General features: G+C 36.2%; 2 protein-coding genes across 25 annotated transcripts in view; one reads left to right on the forward strand and one right to left on the reverse strand.

Annotated features, from left to right (window-relative positions):
- Positions 1 to 20363, reverse strand: part of LOC124221706 (uncharacterized) — a 65866-nt gene that overhangs the window by 26620 nt on the left and 18883 nt on the right. The gene's annotated exons all lie outside the window — the stretch shown is intronic.
- LOC124217858 (neuropeptides capa receptor-like) overlaps positions 1 to 20363 on the forward strand; it is a 41417-nt gene that overhangs the window by 6794 nt on the left and 14260 nt on the right. The window contains exons 1-3 of one of the 24 annotated variants that reach the window (XM_069136638.1): positions 2238 to 2336; positions 2811 to 2995; positions 8080 to 8361. The exons of 7 other annotated variants lie outside the window; for them this stretch is intronic. In XM_069136638.1, coding sequence (XP_068992739.1) covers positions 2992 to 2995; positions 8080 to 8361 — 286 coding nt within the window. In that variant the 5' untranslated portion in view covers positions 2238 to 2336; positions 2811 to 2991. Of the gene's footprint in view, positions 1 to 2236; positions 2996 to 3025; positions 3244 to 7686; positions 8362 to 20363 lie in introns of those variants that run through there. 16 more of the 24 variants (XM_069136640.1, XM_046623991.2, XM_069136643.1 and 13 more) reach the window with 16 other exon arrangements.

The following is a 20363-nucleotide window of genomic DNA, read 5'->3' on the forward strand; positions in this document are numbered from 1 at the left end:
ATTCTCACTACTGAATCCATATTGATAAGAAAGCATCGTGTAACAGCTTGCGCAATGTAAAGATAATTAAACGCTCGTCAATCGGTGTACGTTATCAAGTTTCTGGGCGAGATCTGTCGAAAGAAGATTTGTAAACAAATGGGTCAACAGAACTCGAGAAACGGACTATATACGTGTAAATACATTGGTCGCTAAGCCTGGCAAGTTTACATTTGGGGCGTCCCAACTGCTTGGTAAGAGACAGCGGATAAAAAACGTGAGATTCGGACAGCGTTCATCGATGAGGAAAAAGCTTGACTACCTGTCTTTCACGCTGAAAATTTCGTCGATATCAAAGGTTATCCGAGTTACATCAGCATCTCGAATTATACGAGTTGAGAGGGAAACACAGACGAGAGACTGCATTATGCCCATCACTTTTCCCTTTATCAGTTGTACCGTGATTGAGATAAGGCCGTTATATTAAGATATTTACGTTGCAGATCCGTAGCCTGATAGACATATTGTGCAGAGTCTACGTTTGTGTTCGTTACGCGTCATCCTCCGTTTATAATTTACGTAATTTCGAGGCCATTGCATGGAGCGATTCAATCTATGTTGTATGCCGAGAGCTTAATTATATCTAGGAATGCCGTTTTTACGTTTCGTCGTGAACCGTTTGACTCTGCGAGGTTTCACGTTTCACGGCACTCGCTACTTCTGTCCCTGGATTCTCGGGGAAATGCAAAGTTTCGAAGAAGAGTTTCAAATGAGTCCTTTCAGATCAGAAAGTCTGAAAAAGCAGTGGCAGAGTGAGCTGGCGCAATTACGACTAAGAATGACAGCATATTACAAACGTTTCTGGGTTTACACCTCAGCTATTTACAAATAATATAAATATAATCTTGCCTTAGAATTGTACCTAAGTGTTTGATAAGAATATCCATTATACAACGCGAGCATGTTTCATGCGTTTTTCCACGCGTGTTTTCTGTACCCGTTTCTGCGATGGTCGACTGAGTCTGCGAATGCGCATGCGTCCTACGAGTTGAAAGTGGTCCTTTCTGTACTGCGCGCATGCGCTGTCGCCAGCAAATCTGACATTACGCGGCGTGACCCTAACCTCAATTGCGTACTGCGTAAAAAAAATTCGTGACATACCTTTGTTATGTAAAGAATGGTGTGCAACAAGAAGGAGACGGTCTTTTCGCCTCGCGTATTTGCAATATTCTGTAGGTGATCTCTGATGTGTATGATGATCATGTCTGAATCTAATTGTTGCTTATTCTAAATTATTTTTTTTTTATACTCACATTTCACAATCTGGTTAATACAAGATGGAGGTTAGATAAAAAATTGACATATTTACACCTCTTATCGTACTTGCGGTAACAAGTGCCTGCTTTTTTTTTCGTTCTGGAACTTGACGGAAAAACGTTTCAGCAATTTACTTTATCAAGTGACGAGAATCAAATTTTTATACTTCAAAACATGTAAAAAATATCAATTGCACGTTGAATATTTTCTCACCTCTTTTTATGATAAAGTACAATCCAGGATGTACTCGCTTCTGTTAATATTTGGTCTTGATGATCAAAATGAGGGCGAACAAAAATCCTTCGTTCATGTCTCGGAAATTAATACTTTGAATACGACTTAAGATGAAAATTCAAAAACTGGTGAACATGTTTTATTAATCGAACGCAATCACAAAGAAAAAATGAATGGTATAACAAAAATTTCATGGGTCAGCGACACTACGAATCGTAAACGTTTGTCGACCAAAAATGCCAAACCTAACACTTGTCGCAGACTCAATCATATCATTTAAAGAGTTCCAAAAATGTTCTAAAAAATTAGACTACCCACTCACCATATAACAGCGCAAGTATTGAATGCGCAGTGATGTTGGTCGCAAAAGTAAAACAAGGAAAAGATTTGTGTACAATATCATTCCGCATTATCAAATCTCGCATTGATTATTATGTATTCCACTTTTTCGTAAGACGTACCTGATTTCCAAGAGAGAAAAGAAAGCTTTGCTGCGTAGGTACGTACATGCCTGATGAATTGATTTCTTGGAACCAGACTTACAAAAATAACTTCCGTCGCTGTATGCTGCTGTCTTTTCCATCATCTCAGAGACTTGCCTCCGAGGTAAACAAGAAAGATACGCATTTGCTCTCGAACTCGTGCCAAGCGAGTCAAATCTCATTGTAATTGCCCCAAACCTACCAGCCAGAAATCAGCGCTGATATCAGTGTCAACGTTTCCGCGAAGGTGTCTAGATTGGCTGACGATGAGTAAGATTGCGAATCGCGCGGGATGAATCTGTTGGATCGTAACATTTTTTACCGGTGAGTTTCACCGGTTCACAACTCAACGCGGTTTGAACACAATTATTGGGCCGCTTCTGCTGGGTGAAGCTTAATCCTGTTACATAATCAAAGTTAGTGGAATTTTTATACGTACGAAGTAATGTTTCATACGTATCAAAATCGCGAGATGCGTGCAGACGACGAGATACACGCGTGACTTTGAACTTTAAATAAAAATATCCCGCGCCGTCCAATCCATACGCCTGTCGCAGCTTCATTCGGCTAATCGGAGTGCAAACAGTCGTTGACATGAAGCAAATTATTACAATGATCTAGTGCGCTTTCACCGTGATCTATTGATTACTTAGTGTCCAATTGCCACCCAGGTGGTGTGAATAAACTTATCTGTGTGTTCGTGGCACTGTGAATATCCCAAACAAAGTTTTTCTTCAGTTTGACGCTCCGCGGTTTGTGTATACAGAAAATGATCTTCATGTTCTCACGAATGTTTAGGTTACGCGGTGTACGCTCGAGTTTACGATAGAGATGAAGAGTTTCCCTACATATCGATTAAAAGATGAGAGACGTCGTGTCGCAAAATTTACTGGCAGAAAAAATAGCGTGTGAATATGAATCCATCAGATAATTGACTTGTTTGTAACGAAAATTCATTAGGAAGTAAATCAATCATCAAATGTGTGAGAAAAATTATATTTCGTTCAAGTAAATTGGACTGGTGTTGGATTGATGTTAAGAAGGGAAAGAATAGCTGATATTCGAATATGCCACTTGCCTTTTCTCTATGATCGTTCGCTTTCAAGTCCCTATTTTTGGGTCTGGCAGGAGTATCCTCTCTTGCCTCTGAAGCTTTGGGCATTCACAGCAATCGAGGAAGGCCATATGGCCCTTGACATCTTGAAGATAAGGCTCAGAGACTAAGGGAAATGTAAAACGCAAAATCTTCTCACAAATGTGTTCAAATCCCAACGAAATTTGTTCGTTTTTCCGGAATTCAGAATTTTTTTTTTATATGTGAAATGTTTCCAGCTCACATTTGGTTGATCCGCTTTTGTTTTGAAAATTTAACAGTCTTTTTAAATAACAAAAGTGAAAAAATGATTACTTTTGACATTCTTGTATTCCAAATGGTTCAAAGAACAATTTTGTTTTAGTGGAACAATGAGATTTTCAATACCTCAGTTTTTCAGTTTCGGAAAACTTCTTACTGAATTGCACAAGAATCTAGAAAACAGTATTTTAAATTTTGGTAGGGTTATACAGAAGTCACCCGAATCGACGAAAATTTGAAACATATTCCTTTAGATACCTTTGGAAATCACTGATACAAACTAAGGGTTGTAAATGATAAGGCTTAGAATTTTTTCGAAGGTATTTTACGACTCAATTCGTAGTAATTTTTCCGACACATACCGCTGAATGAAAGGTTCTTTCGACACATCGAATATCACTTTCATCACTTTCATTTTTATTTCTTACTTTACCGATTTTTCCAATTATTGAAACGGCGCTCCGGCTATAGATTTTTTTTTTTTATCAACCTGAATTAGTCGTACTGCATTCTTTCCAACGACTCGTAAACGGGTAGTAAAATCCAATTTACGTTCGGTGTTCGAACGTTTGTAAAGAGCAGAATTGCGCGACGATGAAACATCTGACGGAATCTGGAGAAAAATTGCTACCGACAGCAGTTGATCGATTCTAACGGAAAAAGCTAATACAGTGTACCACTCTCGATGTATTGCCGAGTAAAAAGCATAAAAATTTATTTTAGGTCGAAATAATTATTTTTTTTTTTTGTCACCATTTTAATGAATATTTGTATCAGAAGGGATGTGAGGCTGTAATTCAACAATCCACTGATCTGTTTTTTCACGAGTATCACTTTCACTTGATATCTCGTGGTGATTTAGACGCCACAGGCGAAAACAGTAATTGAAAAGTGAGAAAAAAGGTATAAAGTATAAATTTGCATTTTGTAAATTGATATTTAATCCGATTTTTCTCACTCTTCAATTCCTTGTTTCATCTGCTGCTTCTGAACCAAAAGCTTGCTCACCTTCATTCTGGTCTTAAAATTCTTATTTTTCAACCAAGAATTCATGAGAAAAGTTTTGAGCCAACTGGTCGATCGTAACTATTAGTCGATCACGACCAGGCAAAGAAAAATATATGGCTCTGCCAAGAAATATTTCATTCAATTCTATGGTAAAGATTTGAGATTAGTAGATCGCACAGAGTTTGGACAGTAAGCAATATATCTTGGATTTGATCAAGTTGGCCAATCCTGTGATACATCGGAAATGAAAATGTGCGTCGGTTTGGTGTGGAATGCCTCAGATATATTAGGGTGTTCTTTATTTGAGGTGCGGGAAAAATTTCCATTGAGATGCCCCCAGATCTTTTCCAAATCGTTTAATCAAAAAAAAAAACGGTGTCAAGTTTCAAGTCAACTGGAATGAGTGCCTCAAAGCTCCGAAAGTTTTAAATGGACAATACATGTAATTTTTCTAACCAATAACTTCATTTTTTTATAATTTTGGTGAAGATTAAAGAAACGATTTGAAACTGGGCAGAATTGTTGCTTAAAATGATTGGAACAAATAATAAAAATTTCAAACGTTCATCGTTATCGTTTCTTTACATGGAAGCTAAATGAAAATGATACTCTTAATTTTCATAAAATAAACAGGTTTGAGGGGCGTCACAATGAAAATTTTTCCAAGCCCTAAATAAGGACCACTCTAAGGTATATACAGATAGAAGTACACATATGCTAACATTTATTCACTCATCTTCAGCGAAAATCAATACGCGTGCGTAAACCATTAAAAACTTCGCTAATTGGATAACAAACTGATAAAGTGCTTTGGATTCGCTGCATCAAACAAGATGAAGTGTGTACAAATGTATTCTGCTCGAGAAGATCTTTCAAACGAGCCGTCACTTGATTTTTCTTGACATTTTAGATTGTCACCTTACACTCCGGGCTTTGCCCGTCCTTTCGGAAACTACATTTTTCAGTCTCACGCAATTCCTATAAATTTCATTTCCATATCTGCATTTTTTCCGCTTGCACCAGAAAAACTAATTATGAATATGAAGAAAAAAATCCTCGCTCAAGGGTATCTGTCGAATCCAATTTTCGAAGTTCACCCTGGGAACTCGAAGCTTTTCCGTTGAAATAACACTGTATGGTCGTAATTTTTCTCAAATTCTTACTACTTTAACACATTTGATGCTACCGTCTTGGTTCTGAAAGCATTTTGTATAGAATTTATTTCTGTGAAAAGATATCTGTTCGAAGGAATTCGTTCAAAAGTTTTAAGAGTCCGCGAGAGTCAATTTTATATAAAAAATTTATCTTTTAATTTGAAAAAATTCATTTACAAACTTGTAAGCTCTTGAATTCTGTTTAGAAACGTTTGTAGAGCAAAGTCTGTAGCTTCAACTGTTCACGAACTATGTATGTCTTTTCATATAAAAAATCAACTTTTCATATTTATAGCTCATTAAGCTGTTAACTTTGCAACAAAAATTGCGAAAGCGTTTATATGGAGAATTCATTGATTTAAAAATTACTTTCAGGATCAAGTTCAATGCGGTTAAATAGTTGCCATTTTTTTTATATGATATCTTCTTTACGTTATACATATAATTATATTTAAATAAGATATCTCTGAGTTTCGAGAACGATCGTTAAAAATTCAATTTAAGAGGTTTTTTTATTAGCAAAAAGATTTTCAGGTGACAGCAGAAAAAATATTGCTTCTGAATAAAACACGCATCGTATCATCTGCACTGCGAGGATCGAGACTATTAAGTTAAAGTATGATGTATAGATGGAGGATTGAGTTATTCAGAAGCAAGATCTCGTTTAACGATTACATAGCAAATGGAAAATTATACCTCACCCAATATTAAATATACAATTTTGCATATCTGAGGATACGTGATAGAAATAGTTCATTGAAACAAAAACGATTAAAAAAAAAAAACAAAAAACCATTGTAATCGTATTACTGTTGAAAAGTAAAACTGAAGTTGATTGAATTGAAATTTACTACAAGAATATTTTTGTTTTCATTATTCAATATACGAATAAGTTGAAAACGCTATAATCAAATAGCTAAATTGGAATCATAATTGCATAAATTGCCTTTTATCTTCGCGTTTGCACTAAGCATACCGTTTACTCAATTTTAATGAATCAGTACTCGTTTAATTTGTCAACAGACTCTACAATTCGGCTGAAAATAAGCGTAGGATGTAATGTATGACAAATTTACCGTCATAATAATAATTTATCATACTTTATCAAAAATTTCGAATACACCTAGCTGACTAAAATTTTGCCTCCCGGAGTTAGTCGCCGTCTGTATAATCGTGACGAAAATCTCTGTGAATACGTTATTAATATTGGAAATCGTATTGCCATCGGATAATATTATTACCGTTTTAGGTGGTACAGGTATGAAAAGAGAGAAATATATTTGTCAAGCACGTGATTATAAAGCCGAGTTGTAATGCCGTTTTACAGATGTCGAAGTTTCATTAAACAAAGGTTCTGCGACAATGGGGTGGAATAGATAATAAAGAAGATTACGGTTTTCATTAATGTACTAGTTCATGCCTCCGGAACCATTGAACAGACTTTCAACGCATTTATGAAGCAGGATGTCATGTAGGCTGGGTCTCCTAGTCCTGGCATTTCATTGTAGACTATTTGCTCGTTTTTCCTGAAGAGATATTATTTTGATTGCATTCAACTTCACCAACTTCAGTAACGCATCTTAACCCTTTGAATCACACCTCATTGTGCTGAGTCAACTTTTACAACAAGATTGTACCCAATGGCTTTCGGGGTCACTGATTACGAATCTGAAATCAGATTTTGAAATTTCAACATGGTGGATCCAATATGGTGGACAAGAATTTCAAATTTGATCGAAAAGGGTGAAAAAACTTTCTGCAGGGGTTTTCAGAGTCGCTGATTGGAATCACCATACTGAATTTTTTAAATCCGATTTTAGATTCGTAATCATCAACCCCAAAAACTTACAATTTATGTAAAACACGTGTACATGTAGAAGGGTAACTTTTTCGGAAATGACTTATTTCTTCAATTTTCACGATTTTTTTTCAATTAATTTGTTTCTATCGATAATAATTTACATTATATCGCAATGATTATTCTCGAGTACTGAAAATCCATCAGTATACTATCAGAACTAGTAAAAAAGCCTCAAAGAAATATGTTGACAAGTTCTCTACATATACAAAAAACTGATGTAAAGTAGGTTGTAAGAATACTTACCGTTACGACTTGTAAGGGTTAATCCCTAAGTTTATCACTATTTTCCATTTCCAGACTAACCATTAATTCTGCAGAATATAAGGAACCTCTTCTATCTTCTATCGTTGTTCTGGTTACGAAAATATCGAAGCCTGTGAGATCGTTTCTTAATTTTGAAAAATATACTTCTGCGGTTAAATTTGAACACGTATTATTGTTAACAATTGCTTGCAAGCATCGTCAAAAATAATCATTGAAATGTATAGCTTCGATAAAAGCGCGCATCATTACAAATATATCTGTTTGTGGCGATATTCATCAATTGCAAGTGGTGACCGTAATTTGTTCGAAAAAAGTGCTTTGCATCACGTGGGCTTTGTGTTTTTATAATAAGAGAGTGATGCTGAATCCGATGCTGGAATAGCAGCCGAATACTTGAAAATCATTTCTTTCGCATTCCGCACGAAGATCAGGTACTGATGGGTAATTGCTCGTATGTATCCGATGGGTTAGGCGACCCGATCACGGTGGACATTTTCGAAAGTCACATCGTGGATTGTATTGGGCCAAAATACTTGGACCTCGAATTTGCCATCCCGATGACTTTGACTTATGTGACAATTTTTATTACCGGTGTATTTGGCAATGTTATGACGTGTTTGGTGGTCATCAGAAACCCCACCATGCAAACGGCGACGAATTACTACCTCTTCAGCCTGGCCATTTCCGACCTTACTTTGCTTCTACTTGGTGAGTTATAACGAATAAGAACTAGAGTTAATTAATGATAAGGATGACGATGATAGTAACAATCACAGCGACGGCTGCTTCGCAGTCTGATCCGTAATTAAAAAATGATCGGCGAGATATTCGGCTCTTTATTTTTTATTTTTTTTTGATCAGACGGTATTCACACGCTCCAGAACGTGCGAATTCTCACTACTGAATCCATATTGATAAGAAAGCATCGTGTAACAGCTTGCGCAATGTAAAGATAATTAAACGCTCGTCAATCGGTGTACGTTATCAAGTTTCTGGGCGAGATCTGTCGGAAGAAGATTTGTAAACAAATGGGTCAACAGAACTAGAGAAACGGACTATATACGTGTAAATACATTGGTCGCTAAGCCTGGCAAGTTTACATTTGGGGCGTCCCAACTGCTTGGTAAGAGACAGCGGATAAAAAACGTGAGATTCGGACAGCGTTCATCGATGAGGAAAAAGCTTGACTACCTGTCTTTCACGCTGAAAATTTCGTCGATATCAAAGGTTATCCGAGTTACATCAGCATCTCGAATTATACGAGTTGAGAGGGAAACACAGACGAGAGACTGCATTATGCCCATCACTTTTCCCTTTATCAGTTGTACCGTGATTGAGATAAGGCCGTTATATTAAGATATTTACGTTGCAGATCCGTAGCCTGATAGACATATTGTGCAGAGTCTACGTTTGTGTTCGTTACGCGTCATCCTCCGTTTATAATTTACGTAATTTCGAGGCCATTGCATGGAGCGATTCAATTAACTATGTTGTATGCCGAGAGCTTAATTATATCTAGGAATGCCGTTTTTACGTTTCGTCGTGAACCGTTTGACTCTGCGAGGTTTCACGTTTCACGGCACTCGCTACTTCTGTCCCTGGATTCTCCGGGAAATGCAAAGCTTCCGAGAAGAGTTTCAAATGAGTCCTTTCAGGTCAGAAAGTCTGAAAAAGCAGTGGCAGAGTGAGCTGGCGCAATTACGACTAAGAATGACAGCATATTACAAACGTTTCTGGGTTTACACCTCAGCTATTTACAAATAATATACACATTATCCTGTCTTACAGTCGTAAGAATTTGATAAGAATATCTTGTTCGGTGAATTTCAAAGATACCGAATAACTGTCTCGTTCTACATTATATTCATTTCACTTAAGGAATTGTATGAACGTGATCAGGACTCTTCTTTATAAACACAACGTTTTTGTATTACAACATTTAGAGCTGGAACATTTGCCCTAAAATTCTACAAATTCCACCTTAATGGCGGTGTTGCGGCATAATTCTAACTGCCAGTGATAATTGACACAACTTACCCGAAATTGACGTGAAATGTTCAGTTAGCTGACGGTTAAAAATATTCATCCTTGCTTTTTGGGGTTAAATATTCCAATATTTACATATTATTAATGGGGGGTAAAAAATATTTTGTCACGATTTTTTTTACCATTGTAACTAAAGCATTGTCAATTCAATATGAATAATCACCTCTACCTTTGAGTACTAATTACTAATTCAATCACCAATTATTCATCTACCTAAATACCCAGTAGCATATCTGTAAAGCAAACATATGGCTCGATAACGAGGAATAATTGAATCGGAATTCCATGCCGTGCAAAATAACGATCCTTCAATCAAGCAGACCTCGCAAAAGCCATTAACGGCCAAACTAATTTATTACTCGGAACGTGAAGGGATATCGCAAGATTAAACTGAATGCGACCCTCGAGTATAGATGGAATGGAACGTTGACGTGGTTCTAAAAGTGAACAATACAGTTCATAGATTGAGGGGTGCTGCGTCAGTCGGTCATTTGATTTAGCATACCCAATACACCGTTTGAATATTCGAAAGTACTTTTTCAGGGGTTGATAACAAGTCGGTAATATTGAAAACAAATCAAATAAACAGGGCATGCCAAAAATCACTGATTATATGCCGTACGTGCATTGAATTTTATCGAGAAACGAATATTGTGATCACTGAATTTATACCTTTTTCAAGTTTTCTTTTTCAGTGAATTTGACTTAAAGAGACAACCTTCAAATATAAAATTGATAACGGTTAATTATAAAGTCGATAATATTTATAAGTATAAGTTACCAAACGGGTAACGTGATATCAAATTTGTATCGTATGCTAATAATAACAACAATAGCAACAACAACAACAATAAAGTTTATAAAAAAGTATAAACGGAAATAATGCGCATTACTGAATCGAGGCATAACAAATTTGGCGTAGAAATAAATATGACGTATATTCAGAGACTGTGAAAAGCCAAAAATAGATGATAATGAGAGGGAAAAAATTCTTCACTCAACGCGTAAAAATTTACTGGAAGTTCACACTATGGTTAAGCGAACCTCAAGTTCAATTTGTAAATGTCTGCGTAATGGCTCCTGGCAATAAATTAGCTGAGCTTCTTATCGAATCTTAGGAGGAAAGAAACAGAGTTTATTTTAGTTACGGTTGGGCGTGTTTCATTTTACGTTTTTTGAAAGTCACAGCTGAGTTGCAGAATTCTGGGATCTCTTATTGTTAGATTCTAGTCTGTTAAGAGTTAATTTTTCAAGATAAAACAAATGAATAGAAATAACAACTTAATTCAATACAACGCATGTAGAAATTTGCAAGAATGAGGAGTTACTTTCTTTTTCTGATTATTACCCGAATTAATGCCTTCTTTCACTCACAAGTTATGAGTTTTTTGCTGAATTAATTAAAAACGAAATAACAAATACGATAATAATTTTTCTACAGTTGTAGAGAACTTTACAATACTCAAAGTAAACAGAGTTCATATTTAAAAGTTGTGTTTACTTTACGGTGTCTGTAGATTTTATGAAAAGAATTTTTGACCGATTACTTTGTTACCCTCAACTTTGCAGAGCGTTCTTTACGTGTTGTTAAATTATTATACATAATAATATTGTTTGGTAATAAATTGAATTATATTTATTCATAAAAATAAGTTATTCCGACTTCAAAATACGTCCCAATACTAAAATTACATTATTCTCCATTTTTTTTTATACCACGATTTACTGTTTTCAAGTCATACCTACTGTTTTGAAACTCGGACGTTGTCGGGTTTCCAATTTTTTTCTTGCCGAAAATGTACAAAAAATATACTACGGATTAATGATGTAGCCTAAATTACGGTGTGCGATTCAATGTTTTTCATTTCTTAGCGAATCGCACGTATCCTTCAGCGCTTGTGAATTAACCAAATATTCGAAAATATTATCGCAGAATCAATGATAATTGTGGTAAAGTTGTTACTACGACGCACAAATATTTTGAAACTTGTAAAATTTTCGGAACTCTTAGGATAAAGTTAATCAAATGATCGCAAGATGAATTCAATTTCTGAAGTTGGTTCTAGCCCTTGAAACTCTTACACTCAATGGCAGTAATTTCATGACCGAATGAATACAAATGACTTACGCTCTCGAAACTCGCAAAGACACATCAAAATTCTTATTTTATTCCAGCCGAGAAAGAAACTTGTAAGGGATTTCAGTTCATTTAAACCATCGGGCCTAATTTATTTAATCACATTCTGCTTCAATGCCGCGAAAAATTTAATTTTCTTAAACTGTTGAAAGCATTTTCAGGAAACTGTGCCAACGGAATGCCCTCTATACTAGGAAATGTCACGTTGAATGGAAGAGCTTTGACAGAGGGAAGGTCATTGATCTTTTTCCAAACGCGCCCATTCCGCCCACGCTGCTATTCGGAGGATCGATGGTAGAAATGAAGTTGTCGGTAAATTTTGAAAAAAAAAAATGGTATTCGTATACATATACAACCTGTAACAATAATGAATCCGCAGATCTCAACTGAGTCTAACTAATTACCGTAAATAGATAATACAGCGTATTGAAGACATCAGTTGATCAAGAACACCAATCGGTCGAAACGCATTTCAACGCACTTGTTGTTATTATTATTATTGTTATTATTATTTAGCAAAAAAGTTTCCAAGGCTGATTTGCTCCTCGCATCAAAGTATTTCGTACGATCTTAAAACTCAGGGAAAGATTTAAATGTTCAGAACCGTGGCTTTTCACGAACTGAAAGATTCCAACGATCCAGTTTCAATAGATGAGCCAAATACTTCGTTGATTCATTTCAAGATTCCGTTTCATTCTCGTAAGGCAATTTCGTTGAGTTTAAGACTCCTTTGATTCCTCTATCTTACGAGAGGAAGGTTATTTGCATTATTGCATTACGAAGGATGTGATTTCTATGGTTTGATCGGACAACAATCTCGCAATGCAGATCTGCATTCATATTTGAATTCCTAATTATCGTGAAATGAATCTGAAACCAAGGTTGTCTCATATCAGATAATCACATTAAGAGAGAGAGAGAGGAGAAAGAAATAGAAGAAAAACCATGTCAATGGAAGAGAATAAGCTGTTTCAATCTTGACTGTGCTCACGCAAACGAGCGATTACATCTGCGTTGTTTATTTGCTCGGACAAGGATAATAAGTTACTACGACTGTTGACTTTCCGAAAAAAGGGATCTGGATTAGACGGACATTTACGGAAGGAAGACGATGCGATGGTTATACGAATGATACTTTTCTACTTCCATTCACTTCCAATTAACGGAGACATTGCACGTTCTGACAATGAGTTGGCAATAAATCAATTCTTTCCCTCTCTTGATAAGCTTGGGAACGTTCGGAAAATGTAAGAAAACAATGTATCATGAGATTGTTATTAATACTGTAGTCCCCGACATCGATGCGAGCCTAATAACCGTGTATTCCTGCACAGTTTCGGCCTGTTGGGCAAATTGAAATGCGCAAAGTTGAACCTCCACAAAACTGAAAAGCTTAATCCTGGTGGTTTTAACGGGCTGAAATATCTGAAAAGCTTTTCTCGGGTCTAAAACGATATAAATGTCCCGAGGTAGGTACGCTGTTTTTCAGAGCTTAAGCAACTTGACGCGGTTCTGTATAATTTAAATGACAATGAAAGTACCGCCGTTCGTTCTTTGGGCTGTAAGAGGCTGGACAAACTTGACGCAAGATTAAATTTGTTTTTTGAGCAGTTAAAAACTCTGGCTATGGATAAAACAACACAACTGGCATGAACGAGTTGAAACGTATCATGGTCTTATCGCGGAATGGCATATATTTTAGATTCAATTGAGTGTACCGCGCGTTTATAGCAAGCAAGCAAGTAATACAAATAAGGTTTTTCGATTGTCATAAATATCACTATCAAAGCGTCTAACATATGGACATACTCTCAGGTATTCAATCCAAATTTAAGAACCTTCACTCTACTTTGACACCATGTCTAAATGATATTATGTCCTTTATGAGGTTTTATGCTCCGAGAAATCACAGCCGAAGTCAAAAACAGTTTTGAACAACATTAGTTTAATTGAAGGTAAATTTATAAAAAGAAATACTTGCAAATTAAATACGAGATAGGAACTACTTATACAGATGTCCTGCATACTTAGGTTTTACAAGTCATTAATTTCAGGAATTTGAACTAATTCTTAGTCTTCTTAATGCGTTACGTAAATTATAAAAATCAAATAAATTCCAGAAATTCTGCGATACAAGCTACTTTGTTGGATTTTTTTTCCTATAATCGAAACACGATTCATCGTGATCGGCCTCCGTTCCCACTAAACTCCAAGTTTTAGTGTGTGTCGGGATTAATGGATAAAGTTTTTTCATTTGTGACGATTGTCAGGTAAAGGTTTTGTCACTGTACGTTTCTTATTTGCAATACTTTTTCGGTTGCTTTCGGAAACAATTGGAGATATGACAAAAGCAGTTTCTCTAAACTAATGAAAATGCTGAGCTTCGTGTATTAGAGGATCCTAAATAAAAGCCCAATGCTGTAGAAAGAAGTCTTTTAACGAACTGTGATCACGCAAAGAAGCGATCATGCGTGTGTTCTTTATTTTTTCAATACAGTTTACCCTGAGCGCTGGATCTCCATGAAAAGGAAACCATGTCCAATCATGTCCAATCATGTCCATAGACATTACATTCTTTAGGTTATCCGAATAATTGTTGAAGGTGATCGAGACATGGCTAGCTCTGAAATGATTCGACTGCCATTATGAAAAGAAACTCTCCAAAATTGAATAAGATATACATTATTGTATTAATAAATTTAAGGGTTGGTCTTTTATTTTCTAGGGTAATTTCACAGCCATTAGGCACCACCCTCGTCTTTGTTTAGGATAAATCCGCAACTTTAACACTTCATTAGTAGCGTGGGGGTCGTAGATACCTCAGAGCTTTTATTTTCTTCTCCGCTGCCGCGAAACAATTTTTCCGGCGATGCCATTTTCAGTACCTCCCAGAAACTTTCCAATAAAGCAATTGCTTATGTTCGCGCGCTGTTTTCGTTATTCGTTTCGCAACCATAAGTCACTAAGCTTCGCCGGGGTCTTGACGGACATTTTATCGAAAGTTGAAGATCATGTTAATGATATAAAGTTGGAAATTCATAAGTATTTATCTAGTTTTTTCTTCTCACTACGTGTAGTTTTTAATTGGTCGAAAAATGTACTTTTTCTAGGTCAATAAGAACTGTATTCATTTATTAAAAAATTTTGCGCCATGGATTATTTTGGTTTGTTTATATCTTCGTCTTAGCAACTGTGCTAAAAAAGAACCATTCTTATGCGATATCGTCCGTAGTGGTGAAAATTCACGTTCTTCGACTTCCCAGATGAAATATTGTTTATTTATGATGAGTAATGAATTTAGTGCAATCCGTAAATCCTTATTGCCAGACGCATAGACAAACACAGTTCTCAGTCTGAAACCTTTAATTTATATTTCAGAAGTAAATATTTCATCAACAAAATGGGGTCTCCGAAAACACTACGAAAGCTGATGCGCCTAACGAAGGGTTAAGGGCATCCCTCTGGAGAATAGTGCTAAACATTTATCTTTGTTTAAAACTATATTCACTACAGGGCTTACACCCAACAGAGTTGACCTCATAAGTTCGAGGTAAAAGTGTGTTTACCTTGAACTTATGAGGTGAACTCTGTTCCAAAGTGTCGAGTTTGTTTTTAACCATCAAATTGATGCATGGTTACTACACTAATAGATGCTCAAAGTAAATTAAATTCACTGTATCAATTTGCGTAGCAACAATATGTGAGACCATTGAAAGGAAATCTTTGAAGTTACTTTCGTCCATATTTAACTGTTCGTTTGCACTCGAAGTTTTGCGCATTTTACTTTCCTTTGATGAGAATTAAATTATTAAAAATCACGCATCCTGATTTATTCGTATCTTAAACTGTGGGGTTGATTTCGCAAGCTAAGAAGAATATTATATGTCAGATGAAATAGAGGCATGAATTTATATCGTCCAATTCGAGAAACAAGAAATGGAAACAAGGTATCAATTACGGAACGCTTCGAATCTTCGAAGCGACGATTTCAGTAATGAAAATCCGCTATTATCGGTATCATGCGTTTAAATTGTTGATTTTCAATTGAATTATTTGTTATCTCAACCAATCGTGTAAGCGGCTTCGGTCTTTCGAGGCTTATCACAACGTGATGCAATTTTTAAGTGGAATTGTTCGATCAACTGGCTCAGAAGACCTACAAAAAGTGTGAAGAAAAATAAACGCAGAAACATTGTGGATTGTATTTTTACTCGTATCTATGGTGTTTTGATCATTTATACAGATAACAGGTACAGGAGGGATGAATGCGAACGTGAAATTTAGATATACAAGATAGATAAGATCGATCGTATCGATAAGCTTCTCGAAACCCAACAATGTAACTTGTCAATGAAACTTGACAAGGTGATAGATTCTGACAGATCCACAAGGAAGCTTGCCGGGGAACCTGGGCAAGGTGATTTATAAAACGAGCCTTGTGGAGGTTGATTTTCTCAAATTAGAAGCGCCCACTTCGATAATTCAGAGAATTCACTTCTAACGATGATATCACAAGGGGAAAACTTTATTGTACAGAAATACAGACATTTGAACGATTAGATAAACTCTGATACGTATAACTCTATCTGCTTGGCAAACCTCAAATTAATGATGATTCGACACAACACTACCAGTAATCGCACTTGAGATTTGTTCGCTCGTAAGACGCGTTCTTGCCGAGAGACGATTTTGAACTGAACTCTAACGTAGACAACTGGCTTTTATATAGCCGGGCAGCGTTTCCGGAAATGGACTGCGTAGTTAGACTTATCGAGCAAACACAGGTAGACAGCTTTTTTTCTCGTGGTTCCGATCCGATTCCTTTGGTCCAAACCCTCACCACTTTCTGTTCTCCCGAACGCTTCGATTGATATTCAACAGGAATGATCAAATATCTCGGAGATATGGGTTTCGCAGAAAAAAAAGTTTTAGATAGAAGTTTTAGAGTTTTGATGGGAAGATGAAACGATACCTGAAATTTATTTTTCTATAGGAAACCTATCGCTTTCAATACTAGATATCGTGGTTGGTCTTGGTACGAATCCAACCGTATACGAAAGCAATCTATGCAATTAGCTCAGATAATTCAGGAGGTTTGAAACTTTCAATACTACACTTGAGAACCGACGGTCACGCACGTATGGATAGTATCTTAAAGCAGTTTGAAAAAGCAGTTCGAAGAAGCGATACCCACAAAAATTCTTTCCTGTTACTTAAAATGGAAGCAAATATTGCACAAGATTTCTTGTGATCACGGTTTCATGAGATGATGGAGTTGTTTTTTTTTTTTTTTATTTCAAAAACTTCGAAGATTGCAAAAGATTTCATACGATTAGGCAGGATTTGAACAGATTTCACGCAATTTCATTGGTTGTCACGAGAGGTGTACGCTAGATTTCGAGTGTCGTCAACTTCTCGGTCCCGTTTGACGTGGAACGGTTAAACGTAAGACTAATTATTGTGAAATTCACGACTTCCTCTCGCTCATTTAGACCTTCAGCCACGTCAGATTTCAAGGGTCGTTAACTCTCCAGTCCCATTTGACGTGAAATGGTTAAAGGTAGGACTGATTATTGAGGTATTCACGACTTCCTCTCTCTCACCCAGATCTTTAGCTAGGATGTGAATAATACCTGATTACGAATGTAAATTTGGAATATAACGTCAAAGAGAATCTAAAATTCATCATCCGCTCATTTAGGATCTAATTTAATACCCATCATTTTGAAAAATGCAAGTGGAGGAGACGTGGCATAATTGAGATAAGTACCAGCGTAAGCATAATAACGTTGTATCTCCTTTTTGAATTCTGGACCAAGGAACTCACTTAAATCAATAAAACACTGACGCGTAGTCTCGGAGAATATTTAAAATAAGTGACACGTGCACGCATAAAAGTGATTTTATCTAGATTTCGATGATTTATATGATTTCAACAGATCCTAATATTGATAAATCATCGAACTCCAAAGAAACAATCCGCTACGTAGCATCGTTTCAGATATATACTCATTTTTCGTCAAAATCGACTGCAACTTCCTGTTAAGGTCATGCAGTACTTCTACCTTTACCGACCGCACAAGCTCACGTTTGATTCCTTTCCGTTCGTTTGTTATTTAATATGCAAAGAAGAAATGGCGAGTTTGCTCGGTCGGTAAGGGTAGCAATACCGCATGAGTTTAAAGATACTTATTAAGATTGCTACTACGTGAAATCTTCTATTTCCATCTGTGCCCATTCCAAAATTGGCCAGAATATAGACTTTTTAAATTTCTCTTTAGAGGTGTTCATACTTTTTCGGGCTTTGGGTAGTTGCGTTCGGATAGCTTTCACAAAAACTTGATAAAGCGTAAGGAATCTAGCGAGTCGCTGCATTAGTAACTTCGGGATGAACTTTGCATGAAAAGGTCTTGTTCAAAACCACGACTACGTTTCAGTAGATCGTAGCCGAGGTTTCTACGTCTACTAAAGTTTGTCAATACCTGAATGTAATTCGACATACCGTCCATTTGTCTCCACTTGAACTAAAGTCCCGTCGAAGTTTGAGTTGGAATAGCCGGCGGACCCACTTAGAAACTGAACAGCAAATTAGAACTAACTTATCACTAGACTCCACTTACAATTCGTGATTTGTAAAACATTTGCATGATGACATTTTCCTTCAACGCCAACGTATTTACCAGTATTTTTAGCATAGCATCATCTATACCGATGAAATTTTTACCTTTCAGTCTAAGAGCTTCAAGCAATCGAATCAACTTGGCGAACAATTTTTTGGTCAATTCAAGACCTTGCGAATACTTACCTTCACTTAAAGTGCTGCAATATAATGGCAACATGCTAAAAACAGTTTAAGAAAATGCGTTCGGAAAATCATCAATTTGGACAAGCCATGAAATCAATGTTCAATGGAAATTTTACATAAAAATTGGTAACTGAAAATTATCAGTTTAAATTGAGGTCTGTACACATTCGAATAGATTAGTCTGACAGAATATAAAAGGGCCCTGAAATAAATTCGGAATATTATAATTGTTTTATCATGAATTTCGATCACGGTCGAACAGTCGTAAAATTTTCTCCTCAATTGTTAAATGTACGAAAATTCTATTAACTTGTTGAAGTTTCTGTCTCTAGTATATGTCAATTCCCCTTTACAGAAATATATACTTTGCACTAGTTTACGGACTTGTTATAATTTACGGGACTTTTTGCATAGAATTTAAGCTACTTATAAGAATTTCGGTACTGAATTATCAGTACAGATTCACAAGTTTTATTTATTTTGATATAAACTTTCTTTAATCCGTATCAATTCGTTATCATTTGCTTGGCATCGAAACTGGACACTTAGAAAATTCCTTTGATATCAACCAATCTTTCAAAAAAGATTCGTTTTAACGCGGCGATTTTTTGTCCTTATTCTTGTAAGAAAATCAAATATTCCCTCAACGAACGTCACTCAAGGGTTCAACTTCACAGTAGGTATAATTTGAAGAAACTTACAGTATCCTGAGTGGTAGAGATTTTAAAGTGTCGCTGGTCCGTTTTCTAATTCCCAAGGTGTAAAAGCGCCGCTTTCTGGCAGAGTTTCGTGTCGTTTTTTTACTCCGATTTCTTTCTTCCTACGTCACCTGAAGTTCGTTCATGAATATTCAGCGTGATACGGATAGAATATGGTAGAGAATATAAGAAAATGTTACTACCGTACGGTGCTTTGGGGTACGGAAAAATCCCATGAAGATAGTTTTACCATTAGCCGAACAGCGTTCATCTAGTGAAAAATGTTTGGAAAATTACTAAGCCATTTTATTTTACATCGTATTAAGAGTTTGTGTGCTTGCCAATGGCACGATTATTCAAATGGGATTTTTTCACCTGTCTAGCGCATATAGATCTGTTATTCAGAATTATAAGCAGTATTAATAAAGTCATACCGATATATTATATGCACATGCTAAAATATGATCTGCAATTATAGTTTTGTGAACCGGAATGTCCTAAGCGAGGCTTGATCTCACATATCCACGCTTTCACAGCCTCACTTGTAATATTTATTTTCTACCAAACGACAGACAGAATAAACAAATTTCTTTTCGTGCACAAAGTTGAACAATGATTATTTTTATTAATTTCAAGGTTAACCAGTTGTAAACATAATATGGAACACCAACTTTAGATATGTGAGCAAAATTATTCACACATCCATTCGATGATCCGAAATTTATTCAAGGTATAAATTATTGACGAAAAAGGTGTGTCTGTTTGAAACCATGCTTCTGAATTGTCTTTCTTTGTCAAAATTGTTTCTCTTTGCATTTATTGACCGAAGTTTTCTGAACATTCTAACTTAGCTGTTATCTTTACGCTGTGCATCTCATGAGCAGACGGTATTAAAAGATGTATCTATTGCAACGTAATGAACTCTGGTCAGAGGTTTCGGTGATCCATGGATCGATTCTCGTCGTATATGTAGATTATTGGTTTCCAGTACTGGACCACTGTGAGGATCTCGTGTTCCGTTGAC

Source organism: Neodiprion pinetum, chromosome 1 (assembly GCF_021155775.2).
Source record: "Neodiprion pinetum isolate iyNeoPine1 chromosome 1, iyNeoPine1.2, whole genome shotgun sequence".
NCBI lineage: Eukaryota > Metazoa > Arthropoda > Insecta > Hymenoptera > Diprionidae > Neodiprion > Neodiprion pinetum.